Source organism: Talaromyces marneffei, chromosome 6 (genome assembly GCF_009556855.1).
Source record: "Talaromyces marneffei chromosome 6, complete sequence".
In the NCBI taxonomy this organism is placed as follows: domain Eukaryota; kingdom Fungi; phylum Ascomycota; class Eurotiomycetes; order Eurotiales; family Trichocomaceae; genus Talaromyces; species Talaromyces marneffei.
In genome coordinates, this window is record NC_072353.1 from 232,317 (window position 1) to 252,787 (window position 20,471).

The window sequence follows — 20,471 nt, forward strand, 5'->3', positions numbered from 1 at the left end:
GCAACCGAACACATGATACAGTAACCAGCTTTTGGATATTAGCTCTCGTGAGGTTGTAGCCACCAGTGGATTGCATGTATTGGGGTAGACATTTAAGAAAGTCAGTCATCAGGTCACTGTGACGGTATCCGTTCGGTAGGGAGGGGGGGGGGAAGCCCGGAGCACATCGAGCTCGAGTACGTATCACGTTTAACGTCAATAAATCAAATCCCACCGATCTAATGACGTACTATGGCTCGACACTTCTGAAGGCAAGATGCAACGTTCCCTTTGGTTAGAGTCTGGTCCAGGAACCAGGTATATTCAAGTGGTGGTACCTATCTCTCTAATCGGTAAGGTTTGGTGGACAAAGGTACAATTTGGGGTTGGGGCAAGCCAACATTGGCGAGTAGTTCTAGATGGCAGATGATCTACTTCCGTATCTCCTAGGGCATCTGTGTGACTGTAGCGTGCAGTATGTAGGTCGCAGAGCACTTCAAGCAAATCTAGCTACCGGATAAATCGTCCATGCTACCATGGGAATGCTCCACGCTAGTTTTCATTGAATATAGCCCGGCTTTGATAAAGCTAGACGGAGTTAACTCCGAATTGCCGACATGGAGAGACTAGAATGTTCAAGTTTTTTTACACCAACACGGCAAGGTAGCAATGTGTGGCACACCTGAGTTGTTTCCTCGTGCTGAGAGTGGGAAATCTAGACAACTTCAATATCGTTAACAAGCCTGCCGCCATGTGTGATGATGCAGCCTCAGAGAACATTCTCGAAGTGTGGTTACACGCGAGAGTGTGTTAGAACAAGTATGGACTTCTTGATACATATCATCAGTTCGGGTGTTGCTGTGGAATGGAATGTCTATACAAACTGAATGCCGAACATGCCCCGGGCATACAAACAAATCCATCGTTTCGCCTCATATCTGAATTCCGATTTAAAACATCCATGAATCATGCTAATGAGCGATATATATGGGCTCCTTGGTAATTGTATATATTCACCAGCTTGGAGATGGAGTTGTTGACAAATGAGCGGGGGGCCACAACCTTATCATTCTAGGTACAAACTAACCAATGCATGTTACCAACAATCCAACTTCAAACATGGAATGACCTCGATGGGCTCACACGCCGGCTGACCGACCTGCATTAGCGGGTGATTTAGATTGTTGGTATGATATTATATTTCTGGGTGGTAGTGCATCGCCTCAGGGGATTCAGCATCTGACCGGAGCGGGATAAAGAATTAATTTGGTCAGATACCGGTAGGTAGGTACCGCCGGTAAGACTTCGGTTAATCTGAGTAACCACCTTAGGAACCCGCTTCAACATCAACTTTGGCCACTATTCATGTATATCGTAGATTGAAAGAGAATGATTCAAGATGGTGTAATACACATACATTATCATCCATTGCCCTCACTTGACCACGTCCACTCCGGTCATTTAAGTCATCTGACAGCCCAAAGGGGCGGGTGGATTCACCCAATTCTATTCAGAGTAGGATCGCGTCAAGATAAACCCTACATCGACCAATCACGGACCTTGGTTTCCAACTCATCTTATCACTTCAAGATGATACATCATAAACATGCTGGGTTTAGATAGGGACGTTTCATGCGACTGAGCTGGATTAGTAGTGCTTTATTTTTGGGATTTGATGGAGAAATCTGATTGAATGTGTGTGAGGAGGTACCACACTTGCGTAACGGTGTGTACCGTAGGGTGCGATGTATTTTGTCTCAGTATCAGACCAAGCAAACAAAAAAGAGCATGTGATAAAGTCAGTATTATATCTAATAACTAAGACTAACTTAATATATTATTTTAGACTGTACTATGTATATTTTGATATCTATTAATGTTTCAATCTTGCTTGAGCTGCGGATCTGGAAAAACCAAAACTAAGCTTAATTAACATAGATAACAATTAACTAGTTAACTTGTGTTATTATTAAGTTATCGACTTGGTGACGGCCAGCTGTGGGAGTGAAATAAATGTCCACCCACGGATTTAGCCCTAAGTCCCACGACCATTGGATGATTAGATGGGCAAGCCGACCATAACAACTATTAGGCTATGCTAAGTTACTTTTCATACTCGAAAAAGAAAAAAAAAAAAAAAGGGAAAATGAAAGCAAGCAACCAATATTCATACAAACTCTCATTGTTTTCGTGCCGTCAAATCTGCAAAATGACAAATCATTCTAGTAAAGAAGCAGCAAGCATGACCAGTCCTCCAAGCCCGTCCATCCCCGCACACCAATCCTCCCAATTTGCCGTAGTTTTTGACCCCGATGAGCTTGCGTTGTTAAAGAACGACTGCGCCTTACTCAGTAAAACCCCATCATTATGACAATAATATTGACCCTGTTCTAAATCCAATCTGACCAATTCGCCATTCGCAGCCAATCCAAACACGGTAGAAGCTGAGAATGTTTCAGTGGTATCGATAAGAGAACCGTGTTTACTATCCCTGTCCGATTCCATCTTCCATGCTATCTCATCGCTTGCTTCCCATAGTTGCTTTTTGGCTGGTAGTGGTGCGAGAACAAGGCCTGTTTCGTGTGTCTCGCACATTCCTGCGGGTTCAAAGTAGATGAGCATGTTGATGACTCGGTAGATTATGCACAACCTGCATGACAATTAGTATTTCCAATACCCCATTGAAAGTATAGTCGAGCCAACAACCTTCGACTGGATTCGGCAAATATCCATTTTTGCCATTTACTTTCACGATCGGAGTTCCTTAGCGCAGTCTCTGTGTGATCATTTCGAATATGTTGTGTAGCTATGACCTATCTCTTCGTTAAATTATACCTCCGATCCTTGAGAGGTAAAGTAAACCTACAATCACGGTCTTAACTATGAGAGAATCAAAGTTATTATACTCAGTCTCCCCTTCATCCAATCTCATGATAGTATAGATCGCAAGTGCTTGCATGGCAGCAAGTATCTCCCATTTATTCATCCTCAAATACTAAACAATATGAATCAACTTCACTCTGTAGTTACACGTTAGGGCATTAGGAGCAGACAAACCTCTTCGCATATCCGCTCGCACTCCATACGCACATTCATCCAAAACAACTTTCGACTCCCCCGAACACGGCTATTGACCATATGCACCAAACTGATGCAATTATTCAGTGGTTCCATGTGATCATTATCGGAGAAGCCTTCCAACATCGACGCCGGATGAATAAACGGTGGTAGAGAATCGGGACGGAGCATCATCTGGGGATAGGATTTCAGAGTATGGAACATGAGATTGGCAATTCTTTGTGTTCCGGCTTTGAACTTTGGTCGGTGGATAAGTGAGCGAGAGCTCCAGATTGGAAGCGATAACGGGATTGATAATGACAATTGATTGTCTGAATGAGTCGAGCGCTGTAAATCTGAAGACGATGATTCCATCGTTGAAGTTACTGGAATGACTTTGTCATTGATTATCTGTGAGCCCATTAAAAAGTCCGCAAAATCCATGTCTGAGTTTAGCAGGTCTAGAGCTTCGAGATTCCCGATTTCCGTATCCGTCGTGGTAAGCGTGTTGTCAAGGTCAAGTACGAGGTCTCCATCATTTATTGGACTTGTCTCTAAAAATTGGTTGAACACAGGAATTGTCTCCCTTAACGGACCATCATCCTGTGGGGCTCTCGATTTTGCATCTTTAGAATCAGGAATCACCGCCGGATATTGACAGTCGACACCCTTGGCTATACACCTCGAACATTCCGGTCGCCGATGATCACAACGAGCTTTTGCTTTGGCACAAGCGATGCAAGACCTGGAGCGAATGGCACGAGCACCAGCTTTTCGAGACCGGCAGTAATATCCATGTCTTTTTAGTGTGGACTCTGAGTCGTAAACTTAGCACTCGGCATGTTTCGTTGATGAACGATGGGTAACTTCGACTCACGCCTATCGAATGGTTTATTGCACTGTGCGCACCGCAGAATGGGCAAATTGGCTTCGTGCATCTTTCTACAAATTAGTCCGCAATACAAGATGAGTATGAGGATTTGTAAAGCGAAAGATTTTCAAAATTGCAAAATTGTTGTACCGATAGACTATTCTGACTTCTAGTTCATGTCTACCTATTTGTCAGCACAACATTCTTCAGTTGGTCCGACGGACGGAACAAATTGTAATACGTACGTCTCTGGAGAATATGTGTACAAAGGCGCATCCGGAACATATTGTAGAGCATCAACGAAAGGAACAAATTTATTTAAGAAAGTTGGCTTGTAATGTAATTTTTATTTTGTAGTTAATATGTGTGATTTCAAATCACATCTCTACATCCATTCCGGAGTGTATTGAACAAAGTATATAAATGACTGGTCTCTCGAACTATGGGAATAATTCTTGAATCCAGTCTCATCAAGACAGGCAACAAAACAAGATCAAACCCAAATAATTCGGCTCATCCACCTATCTATTGACTTCACCAAACTAAAAATTCACAACAATGGCCGGCTTCTTCCCCTCCCCAACCGCCAAATGGCACACGACCACCTACCCTACCCTATCCCCAACTCGCCCTGAACTCTCCGCAAAGGGTAAAACCGTCGTGGTCACAGGGGGAGGCTCAGGTATAGGAGCCGAAATAGCGCGATACTTTGCCAAGGCAGGCGCATCTCGAATCGCACTACTGGGCAGGCGCGAACAACCTTTACTCGACACCAAGGCTTCTATCGAGCAGATCAACGCCGATGTTGATGTCTTCGTTGTTTCAACGGACGTCACAAAAAAGGACCAGGTCGACACTGCATTCGAGAAATTCGTCGGCGGCGACAAACCCGGGAAAATAGACATCCTAATCAGCAACGCAGCCGTAGTCGGCCCCTTGGAACCCATCAGCAGCGTCGAAGGCGAATCCTTCCTAGACGCCATCCACACCAACCTTCAGGGATCCCTATACGTCGCACAAGCCTTTCTACGGTACGCCATTGCCAACGATGCAGTCGTCATTGATATCAATTCTTCTGCTGCTCATATGGATTTTGGGGCTGCCCTGGTGTCCTACAGCGTTGCCAAATTGGCCGTTTATAGGCTTTGGGATTCCCTGGGATTCGAGTTTGAGAAGCAGAGGATGAGGATTTATCATATTCAGCCGGGTGTGATTGATACAGATATGAATAGGAGTGTGGGCGGGATTGCTGCAATGGGATTTGAGGATCATAGTGAGTTTTCCCCCAACAATGAGAAAAGGAATGACTGTACTAACTGATGGAATAGTCTCCCTACCGGCAAGTTTTAGCGTCTGGCTCGCAAGCCCCGAAGCCCGATTTCTTAATCGAAAGTATCTATGGGTTAATTGGGACGTGGATGAGCTCAAGGCTCGCGCCAAGGAGATTGAGGAAGGCCAGGAATTCAATATTCAGGTTGTCGGATGGCCCTTTGGGGAGAAGAAATGGTCATCTGCGGTTAACTTTTCCTCGTCTTCTGAAGTTTAACTGTTATTTCATTGTCTAATGATAGGTGACGGATTGGACGATTGGTGGATTTCCTGTTTTGGTAGACTTTGGGCTTTCACGGGCACGTGGTAACCAACGCAAGCCTTTTCGATATGCCGAACTTGACGGGCAGAATACGATTTAGAACAGAAAGTATTTGAACTTCAGTTGATCAGTGATCGATATAACGTTGTATGTTTCATAGCACTATTTACACCAGAATTATGTTGATATATATACGCGGAAATCAAACGTGCCGCTTAAAAGCTAAGCACGAGTTCTTTCAGCTTTTGAAAGTCAGGGGTACCAAGACCAGTGGCCGGGTCCCAGCCTGTGGTGCAGTTCCATGCAGCACCGGGAACAACGCCACCACCGGGGACAGTGCCGCCGGTCTGGCCATTGACACCGTTGCAGCCAATGGACTTTCCACCGGTGATGTCGTTCAAGCCCTTGTATCCTGCATAGTAGATGAAGGGGTTCAAGAATCCTAGAGTGGGCTTGCCGGCAGAAAGACGAGCATCATTCAAGAGTGCAATAATACCAGCAAAGACAGGCGAGGCAGCGGAGGTACCTCCACTACGCTGAAGCTCACCACCTCCAACAACCTGGTAGTCTGGGAGCAAACTGTGGGCTGCAACGTCAGGGAACCCACGTCCTTCGAAGTTGGTGTATTGGGAGTAGTATTGCTTCGTGGAGTCGTCGAGGAGACCGAGATAAGTCTCGATTGCTTTTCTCTGGTACCACGGACGAGGGAAGTAGTAGCTGAAACCACCGGAACTGGCCGTCCAGGCAATTTCAGGAGTCACAGCCTGGGTACCTCCAACGGCGGTAATGTATGGGCAAGTGGCTGGGAAGATAGCATCAAATTGAGTCTTGTTCTTGCCGTCATTGCTGAGGCATCCGGCACCAACACCAAGATCACCGCTAGATTCCAAAACCGTGATACCTCGCAAGCCAGTCAAACCGATGAGGTTGCAGGCACGAACGGCATACTTGTAGGGAACGGACTGCTCGTCATCACCGTAGGAGTTGGAAATCACCTGAGGCAAATCGGCGTTCTTCTGAGACAAGAGGTATTCGTAGTATGGAATGTATGGCTCGTTCTCGTTGGTTGGGGTATCGAGGCTGGGAACGAAAGGACTATATTATGATCAGTAAATATCTCGCAATGAGCAATTTAGCATTACTTACGGCGAACCACCGGTTAAGAACTCGGTGACGGGGAGAGGGTGGGAAATACCGACGATGTTCTGAACATCGAGATTGGCTTCGCCATAATTGCCATCATTGGGGTCTTGATCGTTGGGGGCATTTGCAATGATCACCTTAGTCCAGTTCTGGTTTGGAATACCGTTGACCTTTTCGTATGTGAACAAGTCATCATAGATAGCAGATTGGTTCAAGAAGCTACCGAAACCCACACGACTGCCGGAAGCAACGCTCGGGGTATAGTTTCCGACATTATACATCTGTTTCAAGCAGGCAGGAGTGATGCTGGTTTGGCAGGAAGCGGCGACAGCCACGGAGCTCGATCCAGATTTCGTAGTAGTTGAGGCGCGCTTGTTACTGTAGGTCTGAATGCTGCGAGAAGCAGTGGTCTTTCCAAAATAAGTAGTTGGAGAGACGAGGTCAATGGCGGCCTGCAGGTCACTGGGGACGGAATAAGCCAAGGTACGCAGCTTAGTGGCACCACCATCGGAATAGTAGTGGAAGTCGGCTCCGAGCAACTTGTTAGCCTTGCTGACAGTTGTTGCAAAGTTGATCGACTGGCCGTTGTTGTGGATCTCAGTGATACCGGCCTCCTTCAACCACTTGGTGACTGCATCAACAGACGCATCGCTGGGGCCATACTGAGCGGCAATGTCGTCGGAGTCGAGGTATTGACCGTAACCGGAAGAACCGGGGGTGGACACGGACTGCAAGTGACTCTGGAGTTGCTCGATGTTTTGCAGAGTGAGGGCGACAGACAATTGAATGTTCGTGTGACCAGCTGGGGTGTTGACCTTGTCCCAGCCAGGTGGAAGCGTGGCTAGAGCTTCATGGGAGACAAGGGCAGAAGCAGCGAGAACTGGATTCAATTGGGCCAGGGCCAGTAGGCCAGCACCAACGAGGAGGTTGCGACTCATCTTGAACTATCGTGCAAGTTAACACAACAGGAGGATCGACAATTGACGAGTGACGAGGACGGAGGGGCGGCTGTGAAGGGAGGATGCAGCCGTATTTATATTATAAACAAACGAACAAAAGACCCCGGTCTAGTGGTGCAAGACGTGAAACTAGCTTTGATTGCTCGCGATCCATCATAATTTATTTTTTGATTGTGTCGTGTCTTAGAGAGAGATGGCGGGCCAGCAGGGAAGAGGGAAAAGAGTCGCACTGGGGACCTGCAGATAAGCCCACCAGGAAGGCGCAATGGGGGCCGATCCCGATCAGGAAGGAGCTCAACCTCCTTCCTTCCTTCTGCCCCTTTATTGTGTATTCTCTTTTGCATCTCGCCGATAATTTGCTTCTCTCTTCTTACTTCCTACATCTCCTAATCATCCTGTTTATTGACCTGCACGCCATCAAAACCATATTCCTGTGTCCCTCGAAGCATCTCGGAAAGCCGGGTCTCTCCTGGCACACCCGTCGTCGCCAAGCCAGATCGTCAGGAACAGGAATGCAGCAACCACAGCAACAACAACACAACAACAACAAGCAGAGGCGTCCGGCCCATCTAATCAGTCACAGATATCAGCTCACTTGGCAAACACATGTCACACCCCTTGTATGCGCGATGGATACGAGATGGATCGATGGCGATATCTTCAGACTGATTGCGCAAATTTAATAATCAATTTATCCTAGCTAAGTTATCAGGGTATGGGTCGCAAGCTGCGCTAGCACAAACAAGCTTAGCAGGACCGCACGTCAGCGCGCACCATGTTTTAGCGGCTGGATAACAGCGATAAGAGGCTATTAAGAGCAGCCCAATCCCCGCAAAATAAAGTGCTCTAGCCTCTAGCTCAGCTAGCCAGGGGCGATCTCGACGCCACCACTTCCAGAGTACTACTCCGTACAATACTGCCCTCTCGGTATGTCCAATCTAGGGCTCTAACACCGATTATTGATTCCACTTTCTGCCGAGCATATGCAACCCTAGCGACGTACCGTTGATAGTGGGCTCCCGTCTGGAGTTGCCCTGGCGCATTATGCGATCCATACAGAGTGATTCTCGGTTATCGACGCATGACAATAATCTCTTTTCGGAAGGACGTTTTGTGCGGTTACATCGCGAATCCGTCGAAGGTGTCCTCGAGCTTCTAACTTTTATGCATCATTTAACTACATGGCAAGCGACCATGCCACGTAATTTGTAAACATGGATTACACGTGTCAGGCGTGCGACATAGCTCAACAATAATAAATATAAGCTAAAGCTGTCGACAATGGATCTCATTCTCCGATATAGTGCTGACGGCTACATTAACGCTGATACTTGCGATCGTGCATGTTAAGCGTGGTCCAACGATAGCACGCGGAATTCGTAAATGCTTTTCGTTTGCCGCACGTAGTAACTAAACTATTCATAGAATGATAACCGATGCCAAGGGGTTCTTCAATATCTGCAGCAGTCTTTTTGTGGGCTTTATCGGGCAGTTTTCTAGAAAAAGGTCGATTCGCTGTGCTTCGTCCTACCTCATATATCATCAAGTATGCGAAATCAAGGAGTTCAGTGGAGCTATAATATTCCACCTAGTTGTCGGCTTTTAATTTACAGCTTCAGAGATGAAAAGATTCTTACTTGAAGATACATAGCGGAAGATAGACTAACCGCATTGGGAAGGTGCTGGTACAAAGAAAAGGCGCACCATTCAACTTACTCGTGCATTTTCGTTGCGCGCTTTTAGATCAAGATTGGACTATATTTTCTCCTCTTGTGCCAATGATTTTCCATTAGTCAAGTGGCTGCGCGATCTGTATAGCTATATCTAGGTACATTTTCAGTTCAATCCAAATGATATTTGTTAATACATCGTCCGGCGTCAATAGAGACAAGTCTCTAGTTGTGATATTCATCTCATCTTTCTCGGACATATCAGCTGGAAATAACCCAAGGCTCTCGTAGATAACACTCTTGTGCCGTCTCTCCTCCGAAAAGCCGATCTTTTAACATGTCCCAGCTATATCGCGAAAAGATGGAGATGTCGGTTCGAAGAATCAACCAGTGGACGTCTATTGTTTGTATCTTATATATCCGCCCCAGATCAGTTGGGCTGTTTGTCTTTCTGTGATCGGTACCGGTACCTAGGTGAACAGGCATCGGACTTCCAAGGTTGTTGATTGGGACCACATCCTCTATAACTAACTAGTTATCGCCGAAAAGCCGATGTCAGCGCCGTTTTCAACTCCATCATCTCGGACTTGTCTTTAGAAGGATTGGAGTATACAAGATCGACTTCAAAGATGGAAGAAGTTATGGATATAAATATGACTGTGTTCTCCGTAGATGATGGTTGGCTTTTCATCAGATATAACAACTTCAAAAAGCTCACAACAGTATACATACATATATAATATAATCAACTATGTCTTGCGCCGGCAAAGTCGCTGTCATCACAGGCGGGTCCAAAGGTATCGGACGAGCCGTGGCCGAGCAGTTTGTCGCTCTCGGAGCCAAAGTCGTTATCAACTACTCTTCTGATTCCGCCGCAGCCGATGAGGTCGTTCAAAAATTGGGACGGGATAATGTCCTCTCTACCAAAGCGGATGCGGGCTCAGTTGCTGGCACAAAGCAGATTGTCGACGAGGCAGTTGCCAGATTCGGAAAGATTGATATCTTGATTCCCAACGCGGGGTGGATGCCGATGGCGAATCTTGAGGCAGTTACCGAGGATTTGTTTGATAGAATATATGAAATCAACGTCAAGGGACCATTATTCTTGGCTAAAGTGAGTTTTTGACGTAGGCAGCAGCGTAAAATAAGGAGGTTGCTAACGAATATTCATAGGCGGCTGTACCACACATGCCCGAAGGATCACATATCGTATTCATCAGCACATCGCTATGTCACGCCGGCACCATCATGCCGCCCCAGCTACTATATTGCTCTACCAAGGGAGCCATTGAGCAGTTCACTCGCATGCTGTCCAGGGATCTTGCGCCAAAGGGCATTGTCGTGAATTGTGTGGCTCCTGGACCGACGGCCACTGAGTTATTTATGAGGGGAAAGCCGGATGCTCTTGTTGACGCTATCAAAAAGCAGTCGCCATTCAATAGATTGGGGACACCAGAAGAGATTGCTGAAGCGATTGTTTATATGTCGGGGACTTCTTGGGTGGCCGGTCAGACGCTGAAGGTCAATGGCAGTTTGATTTAGGAATTGTGTAGACTTAATGTCAATGATAGATTTATATGTGTGATATTATATTCAATGTCATGTTAGATAGAATGACCTAGTTGCAATAGCAACCTATTTCTTTAGGTTCAATGCGTTCTCATTGAAAAAGTACTGGAAACCCCCCGCATCAGAGGACGTGGCGGTTGGGTGGGTGGCTGTCTGACCAATAGGTAGAATTTCGTAGGTATTTATGCGAAAATTATGGCGATATTTATACTATCAGGAAAATAGGTCTCTTTACATAGAAAGAGGTCGAGATCTTTTAGCTATGTGTACCATGGTATGCTTGGAGAGCAAACTTTCCGTCACTCTCCGGGCACGAGCGATCTTTGTGTGTGTGTGTGTGTGTGAATTCATCAATATTCTTGGGTGTCTGCTTTAGAATGCAACAGTCCGATGTTTTCCAGTGTGATTCTAGTTAAATATAGATCACTATACGTTGGCAAAGCTCCTTATATATCGAGATTTGATTTTTGTCTCTCGCATGGCATTGGTAATCACATACCAAAGTACAGGCTAAATACGTAGGTAGCACATCCAAAGAACCACTAAGATGCAAGATGACCCTAGTATCACAGCCTAAACATTAGTGTTGGGGCCAGAGGTGATGGTACCGTGCGATGTTTCACTGAGGCTATAAACCGGGATTTTGAAGAGCCTACGTAGTAAACACCATGAATGCTGACCTTTATTTTCTGAGTGGCGTAGTCATATAACCAGTCTCTACACTTCCTAGGGCTTGTCCACTCGCTTATTGTTCAGAGTGTAGTCTCTGGATTCGTTGAGTAATTTATAAAGTCTTTAGGTTGAAGCATCAAACTTGCATATAGCCGCGATAAATTTCGCTTATAAATACCTCAGGAGATCGCTAACGTGATATTAGGTATCTGATTGGCCACAATCCATATGGCTGGCTCAGGTTCGCTGCGTCGTTGTTGTGGATATTTTGAAAGTTTTCAACGTTTAAAGGATTATCTTACGGCTCAGCTTATTTGACGCTGTTCTACGGTATGACTCGGGACATTGAGAGGTTACATCTATTGTTAGAATTAAAACAATTTGACGAGACACATATTTATAGGCACGTTTCCGCGAAGGATTAAATCGAGAGTCAGGGTCTCCTATCCAAGAACATGCGGAGTAAAAGGAACTAAAATCTTACTTCCTCGCAATACTACCTAGTAGCATGCTGGTGACTTCGTGACTCGTATCCAAGAACAGCACTCGAGTACAAGAAACTAAAATCTCACTTCATGACAATACTACCTGGTCACATTTCGCTTACTCTTCTCTTTGCCAATATAATTCAAAGATTGATTCCCTCGTTTGGAATTCAACTATAAAATGTCTTCTACAACAAGCCCATTCAGACCTGCAGCCTGGGATTCTCATGTACAGGATCATCTTTCGAAAGACTCACTTGCCAGAATCGACGTTACGCCCAAAGGGCAGGTTAATTCTAAACGGCCATGTCCCTGTTCACTGCTCTAGCCGCAGCGGCCCTACTTGGGACACAAGTTAGGGCGGACTTCATCCCAACTGTGCGGAGCACACGCCTACTAGGCAACGTGTCCGACCCTAGCTTCGACCGCGATTCCTGCGGTTCTGTTCGATTAGGCGATCGAGTATTGTGGACATGTCGAGACACGGAAGACTACAAAAACGGCGTTGCCGGACTTCCAATCTATTCAAGCACAGCTTCATGGACAAACTTTGCTTCTGACGGTACACCCCTCGTTCAATCGTGGGTGAACGCCTTGGGAAATAGCGAGAGTGGCCTTTTATGTTCTGGCCAGAATAACGGACAGCCTTTCTATACCTACCCCTCGGATCTATGCAATTCAAACACAGCAGGCGCATGTCCTGATGGCACTCGCTATCCCCTTTGGCCTGATAGTCCGCCGTTGGTGACCAGTAAAAACATATGCAAGGGTTCGGTAACGGCACACACATGGATCACCAAAGTTCATACTCAGGGCCTCACTCTGCTCAACCCGGATCCCGGCACGATGTTATACGAGGTCACATACGACCCATCCGTGAACGGACATGGAACAGGCCTTCCGACCGTGTCTATTGTAGATGAGAACTTTTGGTCAACCAACGAAATGCCCTATGGCGTCTACGGCGGAGTTGTTAACAATGGTGTCGCGTATCTCTATGGCAAAAATGCTGCGGGCACAGTTGGTCTTGCGAAAGTATCTACTAGGTTTGTCACTAACAAATCCGCATACCAGTACTATGTGAATGGTGCATGGACACCCAATGTTCCGGGCGTCAACGACACTGGTGTGGGTATCCCGAATGCCGGTGCAGGGGGTCAGGGAACATTCTACTACTCTAGTGTCTGGAACAAGTACGTCTGGATTGGGCAGGCGGGTATCAGTGTTTCGCCGGCCTTTTTCATTACCACTGCCCCTTCCCCTGAGGGCCCTTGGGCGACGCCTGTGAATTTCTACTCGGCCAACTATATCAATTGGTCATACACATTGCAGGCGCATCCTGGCTTGTTGGCGAATTCTTCGCAGAATGCAATTTATCTCTCATATGTTGTCAGTGACCCACGAGGATATTTTACTCCTCTGGTTTATGTGGAGTGGGAGTAAATGAGATCTTGATGTTGGAAAGAATGCTGTACATATCTATGAAGGGCTCAATGTAAATAGGGGTGTTTTGCGCACATATAATGGGAACTTGAGATGGATAAAGACTCTGTGAAATAATAGGCGTTTAATAGTATATTATTAATGGGCTATAATCCAATTCTTGCTCGTCTCACAAACACTACAATATTATAACCTAATAAAAATTTGCTGTCACTAACTGCCTAGATAAATGCAATTGGGTTTTCAGAGAACAAAACTCAGTCTGGTCTTGCGTTCTAGATCATAATAAGACTTGGTAAAATTTACCTCAACCATGATACAAGCCTACTTTAAGTTCTAGAGGTCCTCAGGAACCCATCTCGACATAAAACAGGCCTAGTAAATGACACGGAGTTGGTATTCTGATCGTTGTTCTTTGCGTTGACTATGAATGGGAATTCTCCTAAACTGAAAGCCACAAGTACCTCTGGATCAAATATGAACTACGGTTCGCAAAAAGTCAATGACGAAAGTTCTGGCTGTATTCATACTGTTCAAGTATGTATTTTTCCTACTTCGGCATCGTTCGGTGAGACTTCAACATTCATGAAAATACGTATTATGATAAACGAGACCCTACCTAGGTATAATGATAATATGTCGACTAGAGAATCTTCGCTCATTTCTAACCACTGAGGTCTAGCTGAAGCATCGGATTGAAACCAGTATCTCTTGCTTCTGCGCATCATACAGAATGATTGAGTTTGCGGCCAACCAGGTCCGGAGAAAGTTTAACCCAGTTCAGACAGTAAGCTCTATATGAAAGTCGACTCTATTACTCGGTAGACATGCACTTGGCTTTTTACGGGTTTCTAGGCTATATGCTGGATGGTCGGAATCTGTATCACCGTCACGGTAGCTTTTTCTGCAAGGAAAGTTAGGCAGAGAGCAGCTGCGTATAGGTGACGCGGTACGTACCTAGAAGAAACATCGAGAAAGAAAAATGTAGTTGCAAGAAAAAGGTAATGATTCCTTCTTTAGCATCACCTGCCTTTTCATACTCGTTGCTCCTACCACTCTCGTTCGTTGGTTTTTTGTTGACGATAACTTCACTCGTTCCTTCTGCACTCAGTCTGAGCCTGTATTCCATCAGAGCATTTTGCTGCTTTCGAAAACCATGAAGCTCAATTACAACTTCGTTCTGGCTTTGGGCTTTGGCGCAATGACAAAGGCTGAGCCACCAGCACTGATCGATGTGTACCCTCGAGCGTTGAACTCATCAGCGACTACCTCCGCAGCCACAACGCCGTTGATTACAAGCTCATCTATCATTTCTCCCCCGTCACTATCAACAGTCACCATACCGTGCAGTACAACAACCTCCGCGGAAACGACTATCTGCCATGAGTGCCCTAAATCGACTGCCCCGCCATTTAGCAATACATCTTCGCCAGTGACACCGGCAGCCACGGTGCCAGAAACAGAAACAGAAACGGTGCCCTGTATTGAATGTGTTGAGTCTACGGGGTCTCCAGTAGTTCCTCCGATTACTATCACCACCACAACACACGTGACAGTACCTTGCTCTACTGAGGTTGAAAGCGAGCCTTCCCAACCGGTGCTTCCGCCGAACACTGTGCCTCCAATCGTTATTCCTCCATTAAACACAGCACCAGCGAATACAGTCCCTCCACAAAATACAGGACCTGCAGCTCCTGCCTCTCCTTCCGGCCCTGTTGTTCCGTCTAAGGCTGTGCCAACTCCAGGTGGCGAAATCCCTGCAGCTTCGGAAACTGCAATTCCCTCTCCGCCATCGTCTTCTGTTCCCATTGTTCCAGCACCACCATCAGCATCTTCCCGGCCCGGTGTACCTGTCGGTCCAGCGTCTCCAGCTCCAAGCCCGACTGGTCCACCTCGACCACCGGCTTTCACCGGTGCTGCATCAATTCTTGCTGTCAATCCCCACGGCACTTTGATGGCTATTCTTGTCGCTGCTCTCGTTGCTATCTTTTAGCTCGGCGATTGTCTGTCGGTGGTGCGCTTCCGTAATTTGGGAAGTAACAGCATGGGAAGGAAATCTGAGAGTATGACCAGCCTCAAAGGCTAAATTGGCACAAAAAGAACTTGATTTAATTCTGATATTTGGTGTTACTTATGCAGAACTTGCTATGGATAATTACGAGCTGGAAGTGTGGGGATAGGTCGTAATGTTGAAAATGGATTCGAAATGTAGTGTTAGTAATTATTTGCTTTATAGTCGAAATTCAGAGCTCAAACATATGAAGACATCTTCCATTCCAGCCAATATGTAGAAAGCGTGCTTCTCAAACTCAGCGGTCCATTGTCCAGAAATAAGGCAGTCCAGTAGGTAGATATATATTTCTTTGAGTGATGATCTCCATGGGGCCGAGTATCTAGTTCCACTTCTCAAGCTACCATCATGCCGTTCGGATTTGGATATTAGCCAACTCACCTAAACTGCAATCCAGATTACACATGCTTGAATGCAGTAGATGTTTCGAAGACAACATACTACGTACTGGTTATACTACATACCATAATATGTAACTATATGATGGCTTCATTTAAGCTTAAGTGTGTGTTTCTCTGAGATACAAAAGGACGACATGATTGGTCGGCAGCACTCCCAAGAACCGACCAGACCCACACAACCAAGACATGAGTATCCCAATGGGGGAACGTGCAAACTATTGTCCAATCATACCTTTAGAAAACGATTAGTGTGTGGAGCCTGTCGCGCCTTAGTCTAGCCTGCTTAGTACTAGCTTGCATCGGCTATTGATTTTGCTGGAAAAGGCAAGTGAAGCGGTTGATTTTTGGTCGATTTTTACCCATACGTAGTAGAATTGACCTAATGTTTGTATCGGCCCCTAAATGTAAATAACTCAATATCAGCTACACAGATCTGTGTCAAGGTTGAGCGAGCACCTCTTGTGTCTTATACGCAAGTTAGTTGATCCCTTCTGTTACCCGTTTCTGGACATGAACCCTGTCGGAAGATCGACAGAACTAGCCATGCGTGCCTGTTACACTTTGGCTCGCGCGATTTGGAAGCGGTCAGGACACGAGGTAGACTACGCAGGGCGCCTGACGGAGGAGGGAAAAAAGCAGATCATGTTCGTTTCATTTCGTTTCTTTTTTTAGACGCTAAGAATTTTACGACACCATCATCAATTGCAGATCACGAAGATTTCTTCTGTTCTGTTTTCTTCTAGAACGATGACTTATCTCTGATGTTGTTTTGCCCTCTTCAGCTCTTGCTAGTATGGTCATCCAATGAGAGACGAGTCTAAAGTACCAGTAGGAGATGAGAAAAAAAAAAGGTGGAGTTCGCAATGACAAGACACGAGGAGAAAAGGCCAACATCGGCATCCAATAACGCCATCGAGAGGGAAGTTAATCATGCCAACGACAACGATACTGTCTCGAGCAAGACACGGGATACAAGTCGAATATGGGGAGTGCGATTACCGCCGTATTTCGATTCCGACCCCGAGTCTGCAGTCAAACGGAAATTAGATTTGGTTCTTTTGTGAGAGATTTATAGTTCAACAGGTACCTGTTAGACTATTTTAAAGACTAACCAGTTATTCTTGGATCAGGACGTATACGGCTTTATCGATTTTTATCAAGAATCTAGATAATACAAATATTTCGTACGTTCACAATCCGGGCCTCCGAGAGTACTTGAGAGAAACACAATTAACCCATTGGAAAGTAATGCATATGTCTCGGGAATGCAAACAGATGTTAGTTACTCTCGCTTAACATCCAGGGTTTGTAGAAAGCTGACAGCGAATGACAGTTGCACCTCTACGGCAATCAACTGAACATTTTTGGCACTATGTTCAACTGTGGCATTATCGTCGGTGCTGGTAAAACACAATCTCATCTACTTCTCACTCATGGAATAGCGTTGCTTACAGATCCCAACAGTTCCTCTCATCCTCTTATCAACTCACATCCGCCCATCAATACTGATGCCGACATGTGAACTTTGCTGGTCCATCCTGGTCATGGGCATAGCAGGTGCCAAGGATTATCAAACCATCTATGGCCTGCGATTTTTCATTGGATTTTTCGAAGCCATTGCATTTCCGGGGTTCGCATCTCTACTTGCCGCATGGTATACGCCCGCCGAACTCGGCAAGAGAATGGCGATATATGAGGTGTCGCAGAATGTTGCGGGCATGTTCAGCGGGTATATTCAGGCTGGGTTGTATGCTCACATGAATGGGAGAGGGTTGGCTAGTTGGAGGTCTGCCCTTGGCTTTCCTTTCAAGTCATAGTCATTGGAAGTTTTGCTAATGTCGCGGAAATATGTGTTTAGATGGCTTTTCATTTTCGATGGAATCATCTCACTTCCAATTGCTATATGGGGATTCTGGGCTATTCCTGACCAGCCAAAGGATTCTAAGGCATGGTGGTTAGATTGCGAGGTACGTCTCTCAGTCCCATTGAAAGCTGCCGTGCGCGAAGGTTGAGCAGGATGTAGGACCGAACAATTGCAATCGAGCGCATGGACCGTGTAGGCCGCAAACCCCTGAAGAAGGTCAATTGGACACGCTTCAAAGGAATATGGAAGACGTGGCATGTCTATCTTTTTGTTATCTGTTATGTGTAAGGTGTCCTCAGCCAGTACAAATCACTATTCAGATGACTCATTGTGCGCAACAGCTTCTACGGTGCATTCTCCTGGGGTGATAGCTACTTTGGACTCTGGCTTCAATCGCTCAATAAATACAGTGTTGAGAACATCAACAATATCCCGACAGCTGGACAGGGGGCTGCGGTAGTCAATTCTATACTAAGCGGATTCATATCGGATTGGCTAGTGAATCGGCCTTTGATGATTATCACTAACATGGTAATTCCAGGTTCTTTACTCTTTTTTGACACCATAGTTTGAATACTAAAACTTACAATAGATGATATGTCTTCTGGGAAACGCCTTCCTAGCAGTCTGGACCGCCCCAACGGCCCTCAAATTCGTCGGCTATATCTTCATCACCACCGGACTACCCGCGCAATCATTAACAATGACCTGGTTGAGCGAGGTATGTCAGGGAAACGCAACGCTACGTGGACTCATCGTCTCTATCGGAAACACATTCATCTACGCCATCAACGCGTGGGCTTTGGTACTACTATTCCCGGCTTCTGATGCGCCACATTACAGGTATGGATACCAGATTTGCGCTGGTATGATCGGTGTAGGGGTGGTTAGTGTCTTTGTGATACTCTATGCGATATGGGCGGATATCAGATCGGGTAGAGCCTGGAGGAATCAGATTGGATTGTTGGAGTATCGGCGGTGGATTAGGGAATCGGAAGAGGATGGGAGTGAGGACGAAACTCAAAATCCAACATTGCCGACACATGTACAGTCATAGGAGTCGGTTGGTTGGAGATAATAACGTTATGTAATTACGACCCTTGTGGTCTAGATGGCAGATTTGAGTCCGCTTAGACTATATATGCAAGTGTGTTTCTGTGTATGTGAATGACTTGGCTTATCAAGAAGAGTGAAGCATGACTTATTGAATACTTGACGGCCTCAAATGAGATTGCCATGCTTGTCCAACCAACCCCAACACCGACCCTTCACTTCTTAACAGTATACATGTACACATATCAACAAATACAAACTAACCTCCCATCCATTTCAAGATTCACAGATTATTCTTGCTGCTCAATAACCACACCATCCTTTTCGTTCTCGTAGCTAGTTAACTTCTGACCAAGATCCTCCTTATTCACGCTCTGACCATGAGCACGATATTCCGCAATAGCCCCCTGGAATTTGCGTGAGTTTGTTCCGGAAGAGACCAGGCAGTCGATCTGTAAGTGACAATCCGTCGGCAAATAGCACCCCAATATAAGAATAATTATGGATAGACATACCTCGTCGAAGTTGAGACCCTTCGTTTCAGGGATATAAAGGAAGACAAGGACCGACGCGATGATACCAAGACCAAAGAATACGAAACCAATCTTGGCACCAAGATTGCCTTCATCGGGGTTGATGATATACGGTGTGACGAAACCCATGACCCATCCCGTGACGCCCTGGGTTACTCCGACGATACTCTGCGTAACGGGACGAAGAGGGAGAGAACCGACTTCGGCAGACAGGGCAAATCCGATTGCTCCAATAGCTATTTGGTAGAATATAGGGAGACATCGATGAGGTAGTAGTTGGTGACTATCGCGAAGGGGTGGGTAGCATGGTTAAATACTAGATCGGCGTGCACGTTTTGGCGGACACCACCGAATCCCCGCAGATTGGTGTTTCTGTTGACATATGTGACATGAGGAGTAGGGCCGAGATTGCTCGCAATTACTGATGATGCTGGTCCGTTGGCCCAGATGTCCTCGTACATCAGCTCGTTGGTCACGGGGGGTGCCTGGGACATGTTTCCTGTCTTGCCCGCGCCCTTGGAATTCTGTTTATTGTTATGTTAGATATAGGACTGTGTGGAAATTGACTGACAGAACGTACATTGTTGAGATGAGTGGTCGGCAAAGCAGCCAGGGCCTCGGCCTCTGAGGTCAGGATTTGATTCAAGTTGTCAACGTGCTCGACATTGACGGCATTTTCCAGGACCACGATGCCATCACGATACATGGCCGCTACTGCGGCGCCTGCATGTCCTTCATTAATAGTTTGATTGTCACGTTCTTCATCCGTTAGCGTAATCGTGACGACGGTTTGGAACTTGTACTCGTTTGTGCTGGCCATTTTGACTGTGTGTAGAGAGTAGAGTACCTTCTGTGTGAAAGGTAAAGTTTTGAGATGTTCTTCTGCAACAATCAACACGCCCAAACTTTGGATTTCTTTGCATAAAATTCGATATCTCGACTTCTTATGTGTGCGGGGAAGCTGTTAGCTTTGCTTTGGGGTATCTTCGCTTCAGCTCTATCCAGGAGCTTCGCGGATGCTCGGGCCGGTACCTGGTCTGTATGATGTTGGTCACATGGCAATACGAGGATGGGATATGTAATGCATGTAGGAGTAATTATCATATTTCA

At 46.0% G+C, this 20,471-nt stretch overlaps 8 protein-coding genes across 8 annotated transcripts; 5 read left to right on the forward strand and 3 right to left on the reverse strand.

Moving 5' to 3' along the window:
* Positions 1 to 2,196: 2,196 nt before the first annotated feature.
* Positions 2,197 to 3,974, reverse strand: EYB26_007593 (uncharacterized protein; the record flags this gene model as incomplete). The annotated part of the gene is made up of 5 exons (XM_054266859.1): positions 2,197 to 2,629; positions 2,686 to 2,792; positions 2,846 to 2,974; positions 3,037 to 3,851; positions 3,914 to 3,974. The coding sequence occupies 5 exons, from the start codon at positions 3,972 to 3,974 to the stop codon at positions 2,197 to 2,199; spliced, it is 1,545 nt and encodes a 514-aa protein (XP_054122834.1).
* Positions 3,975 to 4,465: 491 nt separating this feature from the next.
* On the forward strand, positions 4,466 to 5,453 carry EYB26_007594 (uncharacterized protein; the record flags this gene model as incomplete). The annotated part of the gene is made up of 2 exons (XM_054266860.1): positions 4,466 to 5,180; positions 5,236 to 5,453. The coding sequence occupies 2 exons, from the start codon at positions 4,466 to 4,468 to the stop codon at positions 5,451 to 5,453; spliced, it is 933 nt and encodes a 310-aa protein (XP_054122835.1).
* A 260-nt stretch (positions 5,454 to 5,713) lies between these two features.
* EYB26_007595 (uncharacterized protein) lies at positions 5,714 to 7,579 on the reverse strand (the record flags this gene model as incomplete). Its single annotated transcript, XM_054266861.1, has 2 exons — positions 5,714 to 6,593; positions 6,645 to 7,579. The coding sequence occupies 2 exons, from the start codon at positions 7,577 to 7,579 to the stop codon at positions 5,714 to 5,716; spliced, it is 1,815 nt and encodes a 604-aa protein (XP_054122836.1).
* Positions 7,580 to 10,021: 2,442 nt separating this feature from the next.
* On the forward strand, positions 10,022 to 10,812 carry EYB26_007596 (uncharacterized protein; the record flags this gene model as incomplete). Its single annotated transcript, XM_054266862.1, has 2 exons — positions 10,022 to 10,384; positions 10,444 to 10,812. 2 exons carry the CDS (start codon positions 10,022 to 10,024, stop codon positions 10,810 to 10,812), a joined length of 732 nt encoding a protein of 243 aa, XP_054122837.1.
* A 1,490-nt stretch (positions 10,813 to 12,302) lies between these two features.
* EYB26_007597 (uncharacterized protein) lies at positions 12,303 to 13,439 on the forward strand (the record flags this gene model as incomplete). The annotated part of the gene is made up of 1 exon (XM_054266863.1): positions 12,303 to 13,439. The coding sequence occupies one exon, from the start codon at positions 12,303 to 12,305 to the stop codon at positions 13,437 to 13,439; it is 1,137 nt and encodes a 378-aa protein (XP_054122838.1).
* Positions 13,440 to 14,595: 1,156 nt separating this feature from the next.
* EYB26_007598 (uncharacterized protein) lies at positions 14,596 to 15,432 on the forward strand (the record flags this gene model as incomplete). The annotated part of the gene is made up of 1 exon (XM_054266864.1): positions 14,596 to 15,432. The coding sequence occupies one exon, from the start codon at positions 14,596 to 14,598 to the stop codon at positions 15,430 to 15,432; it is 837 nt and encodes a 278-aa protein (XP_054122839.1).
* A 1,342-nt stretch (positions 15,433 to 16,774) lies between these two features.
* Positions 16,775 to 18,832, forward strand: EYB26_007599 (uncharacterized protein; the record flags this gene model as incomplete). The annotated part of the gene is made up of 9 exons (XM_054266865.1): positions 16,775 to 16,971; positions 17,042 to 17,095; positions 17,158 to 17,188; positions 17,245 to 17,314; positions 17,376 to 17,697; positions 17,770 to 17,878; positions 17,935 to 18,059; positions 18,117 to 18,306; positions 18,368 to 18,832. The coding sequence occupies 9 exons, from the start codon at positions 16,775 to 16,777 to the stop codon at positions 18,830 to 18,832; spliced, it is 1,563 nt and encodes a 520-aa protein (XP_054122840.1).
* Positions 18,833 to 19,118: 286 nt separating this feature from the next.
* On the reverse strand, positions 19,119 to 20,181 carry EYB26_007600 (uncharacterized protein; the record flags this gene model as incomplete). The annotated part of the gene is made up of 4 exons (XM_054266866.1): positions 19,119 to 19,280; positions 19,344 to 19,597; positions 19,708 to 19,885; positions 19,942 to 20,181. The coding sequence occupies 4 exons, from the start codon at positions 20,179 to 20,181 to the stop codon at positions 19,119 to 19,121; spliced, it is 834 nt and encodes a 277-aa protein (XP_054122841.1).
* Between the last annotated feature and the right edge of the window lie 290 nt (positions 20,182 to 20,471).